Source organism: Saccopteryx leptura, chromosome 3, assembly GCF_036850995.1.
Source record: "Saccopteryx leptura isolate mSacLep1 chromosome 3, mSacLep1_pri_phased_curated, whole genome shotgun sequence".
Classification (NCBI taxonomy): Eukaryota; Metazoa; Chordata; class Mammalia; order Chiroptera; family Emballonuridae; genus Saccopteryx; species Saccopteryx leptura.
This window is the reverse complement of record NC_089505.1, coordinates 271,919,692-271,940,478: the sequence shown is the minus strand read 5'-3', so window position 1 is coordinate 271,940,478 and position 20,787 is coordinate 271,919,692. Positions and strand designations below refer to the sequence as shown.

At 38.7% G+C, this 20,787-nt stretch overlaps 1 protein-coding gene across 2 annotated transcripts in view; it reads right to left on the bottom strand.

The window, feature by feature from the left end:
* SRBD1 (S1 RNA binding domain 1) overlaps positions 1-20,787 on the bottom strand; it is a 203,522-nt gene that overhangs the window by 144,147 nt on the left and 38,588 nt on the right. For both annotated transcript variants that reach the window (XM_066378352.1, XM_066378353.1), the window contains exons 10-14: positions 20,295-20,398; positions 16,909-17,016; positions 12,381-12,538; positions 6,803-6,893; positions 5,994-6,101 (exon numbers count right to left, since the gene is read on the bottom strand). In XM_066378352.1, the coding sequence (XP_066234449.1) occupies positions 5,994-6,101; positions 6,803-6,893; positions 12,381-12,538; positions 16,909-17,016; positions 20,295-20,398 (569 nt within the window). The remainder of the gene's footprint in view (positions 1-5,993; positions 6,102-6,802; positions 6,894-12,380; positions 12,539-16,908; positions 17,017-20,294; positions 20,399-20,787) is intronic.

The following is a 20,787-nucleotide window of genomic DNA, read 5'->3' as shown; positions in this document are numbered from 1 at the left end:
GAAAAGTCATTGATTTGCTAATGTCCCACTTTGCCCTGTAAATAAAAGATGTGGTTTTTGGACTGCGGCCTGTGGCCATGTTTTCTGCTAGAACAGGCGGACTGTTTCTGTCAGCAGTAATTGCAGTGCCCTCCCGACCCCATCTTTTATTCTTTAATTCTTTAAGTGTATTTTTCTTAATTCTGCACCGATCTCGCTCGGGACCTGAATATACTAGTCGCGGCTGGCTCGCGACACCCAGGATATTGCAATGACAGTGGTCTGTTTCAAACTCTGTCATGGGAAATCTCTGATGAAAATATGGAACCATAAGCCATTTCTCTTAGTCTGTAGCCTAAATTCTCCTGGGTGAGCAGAAAAAAAAGGAAGCAGAAAATTTAAGTGATCCCAAACTGGTAGTGTCTATAAGAGCCTGGTAAAAGCAAATGCAAATCCAGGCCTCAGTGAATTCCCACGGTTCCAGGGAAACAAGAAGTTTCCATAAAAATTAATTGAACAGAAAAAGAAACAAAACAGCACAAAGCAGAACCAGCAATAACAAGAGATAGCAGAAACAGACTTGCAAAGATTTCAGATACTGGAATTATCATGGGGACTGTAAAATACAATACTTATTATGTTTAAGAAGATAAAAGATAGGTTTAAAAATATATTCAGGAATAGAAACTCTATAAGAACAGTCAAGCAGATGTGAAAATACAGAATTTCTAGAAATTAAAAATATAACAAATTAAAAATTAAATGAATAGATGTCAAATCACAAACTAAAATATAGAGTCAACTTAATCCCAGTCAATATCCCAGCTGCCTCATTTGTAAAAAGGCTGATTCTATAATTTACATACAAGTGCAAGGGACCTTGATTAGCTAAAACAATTTTCGAAATGAAGAACAAAATTGAATGATTTACATTATCTCATTTCATGACTTATTAAGCTATACAAATCAGCTCTGAGAGGTATTAAAGACACACAAATTAGTTATGAACACATACAGATTAATTAAACAGAATAGACTCCAGAAATAGATCTGTATGTACATGGTCAGTTAATTTTCAACAAAGCAATTCAAGGGGAAAAAGAAAATCATTTAATAAATAGCACTGAAATAATTTATTTATAGTATAAAAAAGAACTTTGTACTATATATAAAAATTAACTACTAATGAATTACAGTCCTAAATAAAAGAGTTAAAACTATAAAATCTCTAAAACAAAACATACATGACCTTAGTTTTTCCAAACTGTTACTAATAAGGAACATAGAGCAAAAAGCAGTACAATATATATAAAAATTTGATAAACTGGACTTCATCAAAAATGTTTGCTTTTTGGCCCTGGCCGGTTGGCTCAGTGGTAGAGCGTTGGCCTGGTGTGCGGAAGTCCCAGGTTCAATTCCCGGCCAGGGCACACAGGAGAAGCGCCCATCTGCTTCTCCACCCCTCCCCCTCTCCTTCCTCTCTGTCTCTCTCTTCCCCTCCCGCAGCCAGGGCTCCATTGGAGCAAAGATGGCCCGGGCGCTGAGGATGGCTCCATGGCCTCTGCCTCAGGCGCTAGACTGGCTCTGGTCACAACAGAGCGACGCCCCGGATGGGCAGAGCATCACCCCCTGGTGGGTGTGCCGGATGGATCCCGGTTGGGCGCATGCGGGAGTCTGACTGCTTCCCTGTTTCCAGCTTCAGAAAAAATACAAAAAAAAAAAAATGTTTGCTTTTCAAAAAGATCATGTTAAAAAAATGAAAAGGCAAGTTACAGACTGGGAGAAATGTTTACAAAATAGGTAGCTGACATAGGATCTGTATTCAGAATAAATACAAAACACTATTACTCCATAACAGAAGGAAAAATAATCTACTTTTTAAGTGGGAAGAATAACTAGACAGATATTTTACCAAGGAAGATATATGAATGGCAAAAAAGCAAATGAAGATGCTCAGCATCACTAAGTGCTAGGGAATGTGTTTAAAACCATAATGAGATTTCACTGTATTGACCAGGACAGCTACATTTAAATGACTGACCATACATACTAAGCAGATTGATGAGGATATACAAAACTAACGCTAATACACTCCTGTGGAAAAGTAATATGGTGCAACCACCTTACAAAAGTTTTGGCAGTACCTTAAGTTAAAAAATACCTACCATACAACACAGCCATTCCACTCCTGCTTAGTTATCCAAGAGAAATGAAAGCACATGTCCATGCAAAGACTGGTACGAGAATGTTTATGCAGCTTTATTTGTAACAGCCCAAATGGGCAACAATCCAAATGTCCATCAACAGGTAAATGAATAAACTAATTGTGATTTAACCACATGGAATACTACACAGTAATAAAAAGAAAAAAACTATTAACATATGCAACATATTAAATTTCAAAATAATGGTATTTACTATAAATTCTGATTAGTTAATTTGTGTTGTTTAGGACTGTAAAAGCTCATTAAAAATATTAACAAATATATCCCAATAGTACATTAAAAGAACAATACACTATGACAAAATGGAGTTCAAATAAAATTGCAAAGATGACTCTACTGTAGGAAATCTACTACAATTTAGCATATTGATAGGTCAAAAATAGAAAAAAAAAGCCATGTGATTACAGCAAACTTCTGAAAAAGCATAAATGTGATCTTTCATTTTTGAATTTAAAACAATAATATATAGTAATATAATAAAATTTATATAGTAATAAACATATATATATATATATATATATATATATATTTTTTTTTTATTTTTTTTTTAGGTGAGAGGAGGAGAGATAGTGAGACTGGCTCCTGCATGCACCCTGACTGGGATCCACCTGGCAACCCCCATCTTGGGCCAATGCTTGAATTAAAACAAAGCTATTTTTTTAGTGCCTGAGGTCAATGCTCAGATCAATGGAGCGGAGCTATCCTCAGCACCAGGACCAAAGCTGGAACCAACTGAGTCACTAGCTTCAGGAGAAGAGGAAAAGAAGGGGGAGAGGGAAGGGGAGAGAAGAATCTGGTCGCTTCTCTCATGTGCCCTGAACAGGAATCGAACCTGGGACATCCATATGCCAGGCTGATGCTCTCCCCACTGAGCCAGTTGGCCAAGGGCTTAATAAATATTTTTAAAACACGTAAATAAAGACTATTTGCTTTAAATTGTTTTAAAAACATACAAAAGCCAGTATCAAAGTTAAGGGAAACACTAGCAATCTGATCAAAGTAAAAGAATTCCATTAAAAGTATTATTTAATAGCTTTTCCAAGACTGCAGTAAGCAAGAGAAGAAAATTCAAAGGTCAAATACTTGAAAAGGAATTGATAAATTAATCACTTTGTGCAGATGATATGGCCATATACCTAGAAATCCAAGAGAATCAACTGAAAAGCCAATTATAAACAATAAAAGAAGTCTGTACCATGACTATGGAGCAAAATTAATGTTAAAAAAGTGCTCCTGGCCCTGGCCGGTTGGCTCAGTGGTAGAGCGTTGGCCTGGCATGCAGGAGTCCCAGGTTCGATTCCTGGCCAGGGCACACAGGAGAAGCACCCATCTGCTTCTCCACCCCTCCCCCTCTCCTTCCTCTCTGTCTTTCTCTTCCCCTCCCACAGCCAAGGCTCCATTGGAGCAAAGTTGGCCCAGGCGCTAAGGATGGCTCTGTGGCCTCTGCCTCAGGCGCTAGAATGGCTCTGGTTGCAACAGAGCAACGCCCCAGATGGGCAGAGCATCGCCCTCTGGTGGGCGTGCTGGGTGGATCCCGGTCAGGCGCATGTGGGAGTCTGTCTGACTGCCTCCTCATTTTCAACTTCAGAAAAAAACAAACAAAAAAAGTGCTCCTTTGTTGTGGGATCAGTGACATGATTCCATGATCACTGGCATGAAGCCCAAGGTCACTGGCTTGAACCCAGGGTCACTGGCTCAGCTAGAGCCTCCAAACCCCTGTCAAGGCACTTACGAGAAGCAATCAATGAACAACTAAGTGCTGCAACTATGAGCTGATGCTTCTCATCTCTCTCCCTTCCGTCTCTCCCTCAAATAAAAAAAAAAGTGCTCTTTCATAGAGATATCAATCAAGTGATTTAATAAAGTAATTCTTTTTTTAATTTTTTTTATTTAAGGGGCCCCTGTTAAGGAAATGAAGGGTCATAGGACCAAAACTCCTGTGATACCCAGAGAGTGGAGAGCCCATCTAATAAAGTAATTCTTAATAGAAACACAAAAAAGAGATAAATACAAAAGAAAGTTTTAATATTTACTATCTAATTATGAAGAAAACTTCAGTATGTTACTGAAAGCAAAAACATTCTCCATTTTAATGATGAAGGAAAGGGAAGTTGAAAGTACAGCTCAGAGAGGCAGAGTAACTTTCCCTAACTTGCATAACTAGCAAATGGTAACAACAAAAGATGGTGCTCAGCCTGACCAGATGGAGGCACAGTAGACAGAATGTCAGCCTGGGATGCAGAAGACCGAGGTTCAAAACCCTGAGGTTGCTGGCTTGAGCGTGGGTACATCCAGTTTGAGGAGGGGCTTACGAGCTTGAGCATGGGATCGCTGGCTTAGCTGGAGCCCCCCAGTCACGGCACATATGAGAAAGCAATCAATGAAGACCTAAGATGCTGCAACTATGAATTGATGATTCTTCCCTCTCTCCCTTCCTGTCTATCTGTCCTTATCTCTTTCTCTGTCTGTTGCTAAAAAAACAACAAAACACACAAAAGATGTACCCAGATTTGTCTAATTTCAAAGCTTGCTCTCTTGCTACTCTAATCACTGCTGAAAGTTCAATAAAGGGATTCTCAGTAAATTCAGATGAAATTCAATAAGTCTTTGCTATTTAATATTTTTAATGATTTGAAAATTCTGTTTATAATTACTGTAAATGTACACAAGATATATGTATCAAATAAATGGAACAAGCTAAGAAGAAATACGAGAATTTGCCTGAAATAAACTGAATCAGCTATGTCAAGTCCCTGTTAGGTTCTCAAAAGCACTGGGTATGTATGAGCAGTTCCCAGAATATAAAAATCCACAGTAATCCCCAAACCAACCTGAACAAGAAGGAACAGAGCGGGTGGGAAGCGCTGAGGCAGACTTTTAAATCTGGTCCTTTTCTAAACCATGATCCCATGGCACCTTCTAATCCCGACTGGTTATCCTGAGTTTGTTTTCCTAACATCTTAATTACTATTTGACACATGAAATACTACACTACATAGAAGGCCCCTTTCTTCTACCCTTTCTAAATGAGTCAGAATTCTTCCTCCTGTGTTGGTTTTTTTGTTTTTGTTTTGCTCTGCTGATGTTGTTAGTCACATACTCAGGAGCTTAGTATACTGTGTTAGTAGATTTCTCAAAAAGTAGTGGGAGATGTCTCTTGCGTGTTCTCCCTTAGATATATCAGTCATTATAACTATCTTCTCTCCTACAATTAAACCTTGCAAGAATTAATGTTGTACTGTGGTTTAAAATGGTAAGCATAGCTATTTGAGGTCCCGAGACAAAGTAAGGAAACAACAGTGAAGGAAAGCAGAGCTACGGAAGATCTAAGTGGGTCACGCTAACTGTACGCCAACCTAGAATGAAAGCCTGAGATAAAGAGACAAGTAAAAAAGGAACTATAGAAATGCTTTAATTTTGTAATACTTACCTAGGTTCTCAGTTCTGAAGCCCAATGATTCATAGGCATCAAAACTTGGAGAGAAAGCTAAATTATCCAGTCCTACTTCTAAGTCCATGGTTAAACAGAGCCCTCACACAGTGTAAAGGCTGGAAAAATCCCATGAAACCAAGTAAACCATAACTTGCTGCTTCTGAGGTTTCAGGATTCTGAAACTCAAATTTCTGCAAGAGACAGACACTTTATATTGTCCTGCAAAGCTCTGGTGAACAGCAAGAGGTAGTCGAGGGGAAGGCACATATATTTTAAAAAGAAAAGTGAAAAAATATCACAGAACCTGGAAAGTTCCTTTGGCTCTCAAAGAAAACAAACATTTCTAACATTCTTACCAGTAAACAACATCCAGTGGTGCAAAGTAGTTTTTCATTATCAGGTCAGCAAAGTAAGCCTCTGTTTCCCGGCAGGCCGTTCCATTTCCAATCACCACCGTGCTGCAGCTTCAAGGGAGAAACAGGAGGAGAAGCAGGATGAGCTCAAGGCATGCTTTTAAATCAATCAGAAGAGAAGGTACTGAATGTACAAACACTATCGTACGATGCTCATATCCACTCATATATCCAAGCAACCTCTCCAGTTTCAAAAGGGAGACAGACATATATAAAATAAAAACCACTGCTTCTGCATTTGGTATGGCAGGAGGTGGAGAAATATAATATTTTGCTGTCACACACCTCAAGAATAGTCAACTTTCTTCCCTTCCAGGAGGAACCTGATTTGGACATGGTTAAGTAAATTCTAAGCCATAATAAAGACATTATGACTGAATTATATGATATGCTGTCAAATAATCTCTGAAGCTTCTAACTACTACCACATCCAGTCTTCAGATCCATGAGAAAGGAAGGGAAAAAAAGGGAGAGAGGAAGGGAAAAAGGAAGATAGTAAAGGCCCAGACAGAGAAATGAAATGCTCACTTTGTTCATCATATTACCACTTTGTTTAGAAAGGTGGAAGAGGGAGAATTCCTCTGGAGTCTCCAAATGTAGAGTTCTCCAGCAGTTTGCCCCGCACTGTTTTACATGCTTCCTCCTCTCTTGGCAAGGTAGCCCCTGAATCCCTCCCTCCAAATTAGGGGCTTCAAATGAATGTCTGATTGGCTGAACAACTGAAGTACTCAAAAGGTTACTTATTTTCATACTTGAAATTCAGCAAAAGCCTTTTTATTTTCTCTGCTTCTCGGAAGCCTTGTCCACAATGCAAGTAAACCACATCAGTATGAAGTATCTGACCTTAGAAAAAAATAAAAAGAATAAGCCAATTTAGGAGAAATTACAAAACATAATACAACAATAATCTGATTAAGCCAGCTGAAACAGAAAAGAGAACTGGTTTGTCTTTTAAAATGAAATCTGAGCCCTGGCCGGTTGGCTCAGTGGTAGAGCGTCGGCCTGGTGTGTGGAAGTCCTGGGTTCAATTCCCGGCCAGGGCACACAGGAGAGGCACCCATCTGCTTCTCCACCTCTCCCCCTCTCCTTCCTCTCTGTCTCTCTCTTCCCCTCCCGCAGCCGAGGCTCCACTGGAGCAAAAGATGGCCCGGGCGCTGGGGATGGCTCCTTGGCCTCTGCCCCAGGCGCTAGAGTGGCTCTGGTCACGACAGAGCGACGCCCCGGAGGGACAGAGCATCGCCCCCATGGTGGGCGTGCCGGGTGGATCCCGGTCGGGCGCATGCGGGAGTCTGACTGCCTCCCCGTTTCCAGCTTCAGAAGAATACAAAAAAAAAATGAAGTCTGAATCATCCATATTCATCAAATCAGATTCTCCCTAAGCACTATGAAGTTGTCCCAAGTTACAAGGACTCTATTTTGCTACATAAAATCACTATTAATTTTTAATAATACTAAACATCAATAATAGTAAAAGCTAACATTTACTGAATATTTACTATACATGAGAAGTGTTATTTGTATTTCTTCTTTGGATTGTAGATATGTGAATTTCTTTTACCACTGTAGTTTTTTTCAGCTACATATATATGAATTGTGAGCTTTTCTATACTTTATTATGTTTTAGCTAAAAATTTATTTTAAAATTTGGGGGTAATTACCTAAAGAATAGAAGTAATGATGACCTAAGTGACCAAGGAAAAGAACAATAGAATAATCTCAAAGAAAGTGAAAGGTAGGAAATGAAAAAGTTAAAAACAGAAATTAGGCCCTGGCCGGCGGTTAAGAGAATTGTCCTGAAACAAGGTTGCGGGTTTGATCCCCAGTCAGGGCACACATGGGAAGCAACCAGTGAATGCATGATTGAGTAGAACAACAAATGAATACTTCCCTTCCCTCTTCCCTCTCTGTCCCTTCCTCTCTCTGTCTCTAAAAAAATAAAGAATTGCCTGACCAGGCAGTGGCACAGAGGATAGAGTATTGGCCTGGGACGCTTAGGACCCAAGTTCAAAACCCCAAGGTCACCGGCTTGAGTGCAGGTTCACCAGCTTGAACGTGGGATCACAGACATTATCCCATGGTCACTAGCTTGAGGCCAAGGTCGCTGCCTTAAGCAAAGGGTCACTGGCTCGGCTGGAGCGCCGAGTCAAGGCACATATGAAAAAGCAATGAATGAACAAATCAATGAACAGTGCTGCAACTATGAGTTGATGCTTCTCGTCTCTCTTCCTTCCTGCCTGTCTGTCCTTCTCTATATTTATCTGTCTCTTGTTTAAAAAAAAAAATTAAGGCCCTGGCCGGTTGGCTCAGCGGTAGAGCATCTGCCTGGCGTGCAGGGGACCCAGGTTCGATTCCCGGCCAGTGCACATAGGAGAAGCACCCATTTGCTTCTCCACCCCCACCCCTCCTTCCTCTCTGTCTCTCTCTTCCCCTCCCGCAGCCAAGGTTCCATTGGAGCAAAGATGGCCCGGGCGCTGGGGATGGCTCCTTGGCCTCTGCCCCAGGCGCTAGAGTGGCTCTGGTCGCGGCAGAGTGACGCCCCGGAGGGGCAGAGCATCGCCCCCTGGTGGTCAGAGCGTCGCCCCTGGTGGATCCCGGTCGGGCGCATGCGGGAGTCTGTCTGACTGTCTCTCCCCGTTTCCAGCTTCAGAAAAATACAAAAAAAAATAATAATAATAATAAAATAAAAAACAGGCCCTGGCCAGGTAGCTCAGTTGTTTACAGCATCGTCCCAATAAACCAAAGCTGTGGGTTCATATACAAGAATCAACCAAACTATACTTAAATAAGTAGAACAATAAATCGATGTTTCCTTTTCTCTCTCACTTCCTCTCTAACAGATTTAAAAGATAGAGTACTATAAATAACTTTGTTAATTTAGATTAAATAATGAAATGGATAACTTCTTGAAAAAGTCATACTAACACAGACTGAAGATATGTGTATATGTGTGTGTAAAATTTTAAAAAGAATCATACTATAGGTAACACAAACACAGAAAAATATAAAAGCCATAACAGCTCAACGGATCAATATAGAAAAAAAAATTGTAAAATATACTTCCTATTTATTGCAAAAATACATAGCATAAAAAAGGAGCAACTAGGACAGACAATCTATAACAAAGTATCCCTGCAAAACTCAAAGGATGAGGATGTGGGAACAATGCACGGACAACTGAAAACCTACAAGCACCAACATTCTGTGGGAGGAAGCAGAGAGCATCTCATAAGACTAAGCAGAATTCCAAAGTCCAAAGGTACTCCCCTGAAAATTACAGCAGGTCTGTTTGAGAACAGGAATTGAAACTGGGGTGAGGGACACATATAAAAAACCCCCCACCTTTGCATACTCTAATGTATAAGTCGGTACAAAGGCTGCCCAGTAAGTTCAGAACAGATTGGAAAGCTCTGATCTCTATGAACCATTGAAACTAACCAGTAGGATATTCTTTTCAATACAAAACCCCACATTGAGGAGGAATTGTTGTAAATCAGATCAATATTGAATAAGGTAAGGATAGTATGAGCAAAGAAAAAGAGTCTAGGTAAAAGGGAAGAAGGCAACAGGGAAGCAGATTCCAGAAAATATAAGATTATATTTCTATTTACATTTAGAAGTTTTTTCCCCAATAATTTTGGGGGGGAAATAGAAATGACAGTTCTACAGATACATAGCTAAAAAACCTTTCATGACCTAGCTTTCCACCCTAAAAGTTGAGGAACACTAATATGATGTAACACTAATTAAAAGAAAAGAATCACAGTCAAATTTCATATGAAATGATTATTTTAAAACAAAAAATAAAAGACTAGTAAGATGACCTTGCCCACAAAAACAGAGAAATACTATATAACCTAATATATAAGAATAAGCTACAAAAAAAAAACTATAGGAAATGAGAATAACATAAATCAGAACTAGAAAAACCTCAGAAATGAGATGAAAGAACTTAGGAATGAGTTAGACATGAAGAAAAAATTATTTCAGAATCGAAAACCTAAACCAAGGGGAAAAAAAAAACCTACAAAAATAAACATAATAGTAAATGCCTTAAGAGATATAGAAGGTAAAAATAAAAAAAATTTAAAAGATTTAAAAAAAGTTAAAAGATGAAGTTCACCACAGAAGTGTAATCTATTTTTTGTAAGTATCAAATACGAATTCCAAAACTTGAAACATAAGAACTTAAATAAAGAACTCAATGGATGAATTTAATAGCAGATACAGAGAATTAATGAACTTAAAGCCAATCAAGAGAAAAAAGAAAATTGGCCCTGGCAGGATGGCTTAGCGGTAGAGCGTCAGCCCAGCATGTGGATGTCCTGGGTTCGATCCCCGGTCAGGGCACACAGGAGAAGCAACCATCTGCTTCTCCACACCTCCCCTTTCTCTCTCTCTCTCTCTCTCTCTCTCTCTCTCTCTCTTTCCCCCCACCCCCCACAGCAATGGCTCAAAGGGTTCAAGGAAATTGGCACTGGGCACTGATAATGTCTCCAAAGCCTTGCCTCAGACACTAAAATAGCTAGGTTGCGGAGGAGTGGCATCACACTGTAGGGGGCTTACTGAGAGGATTCTGGTCCTGGTACATGTGGGAGTCTGTCTGTCTGCCTCCCTGCCTTTCACTTAATAAAAAATAAATTTTAAAAAAGGGAGAGAAAATATAAAAGAATGAAAAATAGAACAAAGAGGAATTGAAAGGTTTAATGCACATATATATAGTTGGAATTTCAAAAGGAGATGCAAGAACCTCCATAAACCCCAAGCAGAAGTTATGCCAAATACAAATAAATAACAATGATAATAATAATAATGTCTTAAGAAAACGTCTTAAAACCACAAAGAAGAAATCTTTGCAGCCAGAGGAAATAAGATTTTTGGCTGCCTTCTCAAGAGACTATAATAACAAAAATAAATAACAAAGCTAACTAGCTAGCTAGATAACCTTATATCAAATATATGGTGACAGCAGAAGATTCAACTTTGGGTGGTAGGTACACAGTGCTATATCATATAGTAGAATTGTGCACTTGAGGCCCTGGCCATTTGGCTCAGTGTTAGAGCGTCAGCCCGGCATACGGACGTCCTGGGTTAGATTCCTGGTTAGGGCACACAGAAAAAGTGACCATATGCTTCTCCACACCTCCCCCTTTTCCTTCTCTCTCTCTCTCCCCTTCTCTCTCTCTCTCCCTCTCTCTCTCTCTTTCTCTTCGCCTCCTGCAGCCATGGCTTGGTTAGAGCAAGTTGGCCCTGGGTGCTGAGGATGGCTCCATGGCCTTGCCTCAGACACTAAAATAGCTCGACTGCCAGGCAACAAAGCAATGGCTCCAGATGGGCAGAGCATTACCCTGGTCGGGATGCATGCAGGAGTATATCACTCTGCCTCTCTGCTTCTCACCTAAGAAAAAATTAAAAATAAAAAAATAAAAATAAAAAAAGGATTGTGCACGTGAAACATATACTCTTTATTAACCAATGTCACCCCAATAAATTTAAAATTTTTTTAAATAAAACATTTTTTAAAACCCATAGGAAAATGGAATGACGTCTTTAAAATACTGCCAATCTTAAATTCTACACTCAGAAAAAATATTCTTCAAAACTAAAGGCAAATCAGAAACTTTTTTAGACAAACAAAAACTGAGACTATTTGTCCCAACTGATTCACACTGAAAATAACTGCCTAGGTCTGACCTGTGGTGGTTCAGTGGATAAATCATCGACCTGGAACACTGAGTTCGCCAGTTTGAAACCCTGGGCTTGCCTGGTCAAGGCACATATGGGAGATGATGCTTCCTGCTCCTCCCCCCTTCTCTCTCTCTCTCTCTCTCTAAAATGAATAAAGAAAAAAGAAAATAACTGCCTAGAGTTTTAGGCAGAAAGAAAATTATCTCAAATGAAAACAGAGAAATGTAGAAAAATGAAGTGAAGAGTAATAGAAAGGATAAATATGTAATAGAAAAAAATGTACTGGCCAAAACAATAAAAACGTCTTGTGTTATTTAAAATATATACAGTCTTAAAATGTGTCACCAAATACATCACAATAAACAAGTTGTCAGAGAAAGAGACTGTTAAAGTCTGAGCTCAGTTAATCTTCAATGTCCATTGTAACATAAGAGAAGAGCATAAATGATGGCAATATATTGAGGTGTTTGGTCAACAAATAAGACAAATATGAAGCTGGATTCTTTGGTTCCCATATCCCTGTACATGAAAAAAACATTTTCTAAGACTTGAATATTAATATTATTTCCAAATCTTCATGAAACATCTATTAAGTGAAACATATGACCAAACAACTTTTATATAAAAGCTAAAAGACATACTTACTGGTAGGAGAAATTATAGCTAATTTACAGCCATGTTTGTAACCAGGATCCACGCCCATCAAGGTGCGCCCTGGAACAGGGCTTGTTAAAAGAAGCTGGCGAAGGTTCCGTCCAAACATCATTACTGATTCCTTCTCTGCATCTGATGTTAATTTGGCTCTTTAGAAATGGAAAAAGAAAAAAGAAAACATACTTAGTCTTTCTTTCATTTACCCAAATTTTCTTTCAAGAATTCCTCACAGGAGCATTATTATAACAAAATTATTTAAGAGAGAAAAACATCATATACAAAATTATTTTGAATCTATTTTTTGCTAAATGCAATTACACAGTATCACAAACACCTTTGTAGTGTCAAATCTATCAAGTTCATCATACCTACACTCCTTTACCTATCTGCTCTCCCTTATATGTAAAATCTATATGCCTAAACATTTGTGTATATGAGAGACAGGGTGTATAAGTATTTGGATATCACTTGGATATCAAATTAAAGTTTATCAGCAAATTAAAAATATAAACCCATAATTAGTGATAAATTATTGAGTCATAAGTAGCCTCCTCCATCAATACTTAGTTTTACATCTTCACCTATACATATCTCTGTTATCTCCTCACTCTACGTCACTCTCTAAACCTACCCTTTGGCATTCTCAGAGTGAATTGATATAATCAAAGATACTAATACCAGTCTAGAACCATGGCTCATATACACAACTTACCAATTTTATCCAAAAAAGTTATTAAAAGTCTAATTTTAAAACTTCTTCTAGGATAAAAATATATGACTACAATGGACTTAAAGGCAATTATAAACTAAGGTTAACACTATTCATCTAGTTACTTATTAACTCCTGAAATTCACAAGAATTTATAAAAATTATGTCTACTCAATTATTACAAGTTAAAAAATGCATGCCAACTCTCATCAAAACAATTGAGAGTTCAAAAGCAATTCAAAACACAATTTCGTATTAGTTTTGATGTAGAATTATTTACTAACTAAAGATACATATAGCTAACTAAAGTTTGCATTTCTGCTTAATTTCCTAAGGATTTTCTCTCATCCTCTCTACCATTTCAGCATCATTCTCCCTGCGTTCAGCCATGTAACATGTAAAGAATCATTATAGATAATTCTAGATCTTCACTTTTAACTTTATTTATTGAGCAAGCATTTTGTTGTCAGTCTTATATAAGGTACCATGTTCGGCGTGAGAGAAAAAGCTAGGAAGCCAAGATCCCTACCCAGAAGACCACTGTGTAGTGGAAAAAACAACAATAAACAGACAAGTATAAAACAATGACAAGAGCTATACTAATGGAAGCAACAGAAGCAGCTCATGGTTCATTATAGAAGCAAATTCTTTCATATGCTAAAGAAATACCAAGACATAAAGCTGTAGAGGCAAAAAGAAACCCAATCACAAAGGTTCACACACATTCTTCTAAAAAATTTAGATTTTTTTCCTGGAAACAAGGACAATCCATTGAAGGATTTTAAGTAGAAGAGTATGAAATAATCAGATGGGAATTTTAGATGGCAATGTAGACTATGTATTGGAAAATACAAAGATTACTTATGACCCTCATATAATCATTCAGACAAAAATGATGTCCTGAATTAACCATGGATAGATACTATCACCTAGTAACAATGGAGATAAACAGGAGTCAAAATTCAAAATATAATAATAGATGATAAAAAAGGTAGCAGTTAGTAACTAATGGCGTGAAGAAAGGTAGGTGTGAAAAATGACACAGGAATGACCATGGCAGTCAGAGAAGTTAAGAAATGCAGAAGTAGACTGCACATCCTACATAGTCAACTAAATAAAATGGCTTCAAAATTACATAGTCTATGCATATAATTATACAGTCGCTATTAATACAGATGAGTGAAGAAAAGTCTGGTTAACAATGGTTAATTCTAGATAGTAAAATGTTGAGTTTTTTCTTTGTTTTAATAATTTAACTTTTCTACATTAGGACAAATTTCTTTCTTTTTTTTAAATAGAAAAAATTTTCAATCATCAGTTTTACGATGTGACACCTTAGTTGTTCATTGATTGCTTTCTCATATGTGCCTTGACCGCGGGCCTTCGGCAGACCGAGTAACCCCTTGCTCGAGCCTGCGACCTTGGGTCCAAGCTGGTGAGCTTTTCTTTTTTTTTTTAATTTTAATGGGGTGACATTGATAAATCAGGGTACATATGTTCCAAGAGATTTCTTTTTAATTAGAGAATTAAAGTAATTTTCTTTTTAAAAAAATCTATTGGGCATTTTCCTCCTCAACAGCTGTTCAGGTAAATTACAAGTATTTCTATCAAGAGACATATCTATAGGCAATGTCTGAAAACCAACTTATGAAATGAAATAAGATATATTTTTTTAACCACAGGCATTTTAGAGAAAGAGAAGAAAAGTGTTCTTGTTTGCCACTAATGGAAGTCAGAAAAGGATTATACATTAATTCCACACCAAACTGCTTTCATTAAATCTCAATGAAATTATTCCATGAGCAGTGAAGCTACGCATATCAAATATATTAAAAATGTCAAAATCACTACTAAACATATATGCAACATGAGTAAATCAGATAAAGGAAATGTAATTTTAAATAAGTTTCTTCATTTCATTAAGAACAGAATCCCTTGGCCCTGGCCGGTTGGCTCAGTGGTAGAGCATCGGCCTGGCGTGCGGGAGTCCCGGGGTCAATTCCCAGCCAGGGCACACAGGAGAAGCGCCCATCTGCTTCTCCACCCCTCCCCCTCTCCTTCCTCTCTGTCTCTCTCTTCCCCTTCCGCAGCCAAGGCTCCATTGGAGCAAAGTTGGCCGGGCGCTGAGGATGGCTCTGTGGCCTCTGCCTCAGGCGCTAGAATGGCTCTGGTTGCAACAGAGCGATGCCCCAGATGGGCAGAGCATCGCCCCCTGGTAGGCATGCCGGGTGGATCCCGGTCGGGCGCATGCAGAAGTCTGTCTGACTGCCTCCCCGTTTCCAACTAAAGAAAAAAATTAAAAAATAAAATAAAATTTAAAAAAAAAGAACAGAATCCCTTATTTTTAAATTTGAAGCCCCAGTACTCAAAAAGAGATGTCAGATGCTTCACTAACTTAAAATAAAATAGGATTCCTAAAGAAATAATATTTTTAAGGGATGTCTAGACTAAAAAGGATAAATCAAGAGAATGAATGACTAAAAGAATGAATGACTTCGATTAAAAAAAAAAAGGTTGGACAAAGGAACTGTGGTTTTTTTTGTTTGTTTGTTTGTTTTTTTACAGGGACAGAGAGAGAGTCAGATAGAGGGATAGATAGGGACAGACAGACAGGAATGGAGAGAGATGAGAAGTATCAATCATCAGTTTTTTGTTGCGACACTTTAGTTGTTCATTGATTGCTTTCTCATATGTGCCATGACCGCAGGCCTTCAGCAGACTGAGTAACACCCCCCCCCGCCCCCGCTCAAGCCAATGACCTTGGGTCCAAGCTGGTGAGCTTTTTGCTCAAACCAGATGAGCCCACGCTCAAGCTGGCAACCCCGGGGTCTCGAACCTGGGTCCTTCCACATCCCAGTCTGACTCTCTATCCACTGTGCCACCGCCTAGTCTGGCGAACTGTGTTCTTTTTTTAATAGTACCTGTTCACTCCCTGCTTTAAACACCCCAAACTCAATGGCCATGGTCCAGTAAAAAAACAAACATTACAAAAGCACTATAAATTTTAGTGAGGTTCAAGAGATGACTGGAAACCTACGGTTCCCCCTGAAAGCTCTAAACAAGTGAGAATGAAGGAAATCTATAGCACCTAGGAAGAAATGGATGAAGAAACAGCTGTTTTCTAAAAAGTGTCCTGTCTACCAAGACGAAAGCTGAGATGGGAAAAGGGGTTTTGGATCCTGAGATTACTTTTCCTTCCATCTCCTCCCCTATAAAAAGTTCTGCACCTCACCTTTCGCAGTTCTTCTTTGTAACTTCTAGTCCTTCTGCTTGTCCATCTACATGATTCCTTTAATAATTTTCTAATATTTGCTGATCATTGCTGATAATGACTCATCAAAACAACTCCCATTTGGAGTGAAAAACATTATCTTAGCTTTCTCTCTTCATAGTAATAAGTTCATCATGTGCTCCACTGATTCCCTTATGCTTTTTCTGGCTCTCTTTTATTTCTAAAAACTGCTTCCAACTAACTTCTCCATTAACTTCTTAGTTTGTTTCTCTCAAGCCAAATCTCTCAGCAACTAAATCCTTTGCTTAGATTGGTTGTCAAAATGCAAGACTGGCATTGCAGACGGAAAGGGTACATAGTAAGGAGCCAAGACTTCGTAAGTGCATCATAATTATGAGCTATGTGTTATGACCTATGCATGTGAGTGCTTCTGCAGATTGAAATCTCAGCTTAATTTCAAGCCTTTGTGACTCAGTTCTTTGGACTAGATCAACAAATATTTACTACATGCTTTGATGGGCCTATTATCATACATAATAACAAACAGTACACAAAATTAAATGAGACAAGTTGCATACCTGAACTCTCTACAGAGGAGAGGATAAATAAGGCGTTTAAAAGAATCATCCACTGAACTGTGTAAGATTTTCATTAACTCCGGCCTTGCAAAGCCACGTGGTCTCCACCTGAAAAAAAGATTAAAAAAGCTGCATACTAAAACTGATGTACCAATAACAAGACCAGGAATGAGCTTCTGAAAGAGAAAAAGGAACAGAAAGGGGGGAATAAATTTACTGAAGTACAATAACAATCTGTGAGGAGAGACTGCAATGTCTGGAAATTATTAACTATGGCATCTAGAGATATTTTTAAAAATCTAGTAACCATGGTCACACATAAAACTTAAGGGAGGAAAAAACATTCCTATTCTGGGAAGACTCTCCAAAGCATTAATAATAATGATCAGTCTTAAGATATAAGAAAGTTGCCAAAAAAAATCACTAGAACACTACTATGAAATGAATTGTGTCCCCCACAAATTCATATGTTGAAACCCTAACCCCCCCTACAATGGGGTGATATACTGATGATAAAAATTAGAGGATATTTTATCATTTCATATTCATTTTGAAATATCCTCTAATTTTTTGTGAACAGTATACAGTGTGTCCATGAAGTCATGGTGCACTTTTCACTGGTCACAGGAAAGCAACAAAAGACGACAGAAATGTGAAATCTGCACCAAATAAAAGGAAAACCCTCCCAGTTTCTATAGGATGATGTGGCAGCATGTGCGCATACGCAGATGATGACGTAACACTGTGTATACAGCGGAGAAGCCCACAGCCATGCCAGTCAAGATGTTGGACAGTACAGAGGAAAGTTCAGTGTGTTCTGTGGCTCGCTAAATTTGAATCCGTGACCAAAGTGCAACGTGAATATCAACACGTTTATAATGAAGTGCCACCACATAGGAATAACATTACTCGGTGGGATAAGCAGTTGAAGGAAACCGGCAGTTTGGTGGAGAAACCCCGTTCTGGTAGGCCATCAGTCAGTGACGAGTCTGTAGAGGCTATAAAGGATAGCTACCTAAGGAGCCCTAAAAAATCTGTGCGTGAGCCCACATTGAACTGCACTGAATAGGTATGAAACTGTGAGAGTTTTCCTTTTATTTGGTACAGATTTCACATTTCTATCGTCTTTTGTTGCTTTCCTGTGTCCGGTCAAAAGTGCACCATGACTTTACAGACACACTGTATTTGGAGATGGGAGCTTTGATAATTAAGTTGAGATCATGAGGGTAAGGTATTTGTAAAAAAACGTATGAGCAAGCTCTTTCTCTATCCCTAACAAGAGAGAGCATAGCAAGAAGGCTGCTGTCTGCAAGCCTGCAAGCCATGAAGAGGACTCTCACCACGAACCAAATCAGCCTCTACCTTGATCTTGAATGTCACGACCTCCAGAACTGTGAGAAATAACTGTTGTTTAAGCCACCTGGTCTATGGTATTTTATAAAGGCAGCCCGAGGTAAAACAAATACTATTCTTTTTTTTTTTTTTTTCCCATTTCTTTATCTCCTCCTTCAAGTCATATGAAAAAGGAGAAACTGTTAACCCTTGCCTCTCGTCACTCTCGAGTAGAACTTACTCCATTAGTCAGACTGTACTGCTCTCCGGGCAGTGTATCTGCATATGTGCGGGTGAATATAACACAAAGAATCAGTTAGTAGTGAATACTGGAGGAAAAACAGCAAGAAAAAAATGCAAGCTAAAAATAACAAAGAAATTGAGCACTATCCTTCCTGTGTTCTCATCCATTTGTAGTATCTCTGCACTTGCCCTTCAATGGCTCTTAAATAAAAATATTAATATTGGTTTCTAATAAACCATTAATAGACATAGGAATACTCTCATCTCCCTTACTTATCTCAGCAAGGAAAAGAACTAAATTTCAGTTACATAATTACAACTAATTGAATCCCTTCCATAAGAAGGTATTATTTGAGGAGAATATCATTTTGTTTTTTCACTTGAATAAAAGTGCTTCTAAGCAGGACATACATCCTTCCTTCCACCCAAATCCCTATTATTCCCAATTGTCACCTTTACCCAAGAGCATGAGAAGTAGGGAAGAGTAGAATATAAATCAGACACACATTATTATTACCAATTTAGGAAACTCAATGTTAAGACTTCCAGAAGAAACATCACCCTAAGATAAAGAACAAAACCCTTGGCATGACTAAGAAAGCTAGATATGATCTGGCCCAAGCCTACATCTCAATTCTCATTTCTTGTGTCTCCCCCTCCCTTCTGTCTCTGACCTTCATAGACACCCAGCCCAGACTAGATTAACGTTTCTTGTTACAAACTTTTATGACACACAGAACTTCTTAGTAACCTCAGCATACTCCTAACCAACCATTTGCTCAATTTCTTCTTCATTAAAATATATTGTCACCAAAGACAGTCAGTATATTTATCTGGTTTACAAGTGGATTCCCAACATCTAGCACATAATCTGAATGGATAAATAAATGGGAGAGGTGGAAGGTGGGAGAAGAGGTACAAAGAGAGTTATAAAAAAAAATAAGAAGAAAAGATTCAAGGCCCTGGCCGGTTGGCTCAGTGGTAGAGCGTCGGCCTGGCGTGCAGAGGTCCCGGGTTCAATTCCCGGCTAGGGCACACAGGAGAAGCGCCCATCTGCTTCTCCACCCCTCCCCCTCTCCTTCCTCTCTGTCTCTCTCTTCCCCTCCCGCAGCCGAGGCTCCATTGGAGCAAGGATGGCCCGGGTGCTGGGGATGGCTCCTTGGCTTCTGCCCCAGGCGCTAGAGTGGCTCTGGTCGCAACAGAGCGACGCCCTGGAGGGGCAGAGCATCGGCCCCTGGTGCCCTGGTGGGCGTGCCAGGTGGATCCCGGTTGGGCGCATGCGGGAGTCTGTCTGACTGTCTCTCCCTGTTTCCAGCTTCAGAAAAATTAAAAAAAAAAAAAAAAAAGCTCCTCTCTCCAGAGATACCACTATTAATAATTTTTATGTATCATTCCCATTTTCTAGTTAAACATATATCATATATACTTAATTTTGTATGTAAAGAAGATACTATATCCATTGTCACTGTAGGTTTCTTTTTTTACGTAATAAACATCTTTCCATATTAGTACATATAGATCTTAGTATGGTATTTTATTTTTACTTATTTTTAAGATTTTATTCATTGATTTTATAGACAGAGGACAGGGGTTGGGGGAGGGCAAACGTATTGTTGCTTCACTTTAGTTGTTCATTGATTGCTGGTTATTTGCCGTATATGCTTTGACCGGGCAAGACCAGGGTTTTAAACTGGCAACCTCAGCATTCTAGGTCAATGCTCTATCTATTACGCCACCACAGCCAGGCTCAGTATGATATTTTAGAGACAAACAACAAAAAAAGAAAATTCTATAAAAATCTATACACAGACCTGTTTTGGATGCACCACCTACAGAATTCATTCTTAACTCCATCAGGAATGTTGACCTTGACCATCAGTATCTTCAAATTTTCTCCACGGTTAATTGCCAGAATCTGAGTACAAACATATACGACAAAGACTATGATCCACAAAATAGATAAATGGTCAATTTAAATAGTCAACATTTATAAAACAAGTCCTATGGTTATCCAACTTAGAACTATATCAATTTGTTATTCATTTATTTATCAAAAATAAATTTTAAAATTATCATTTCTTTATACTTTTTGTAAGATTAAAAAAAACAAAACACAAGTACAAAGTCTATCACATTCACTTGAAAAGATTTTGGTTGAAAATCTCATTTCAGATTCAACTAATTGAAAATTAATAATCAACCCTGGCTGGTTGGCTCAGTGGTAGAGTGTCAGCCCAGTGTGTGGATGTCCCAGGTTCAATTCCCAGTCCAGGCACACAGGAGAAGCGAACATCTGCTTCTCCA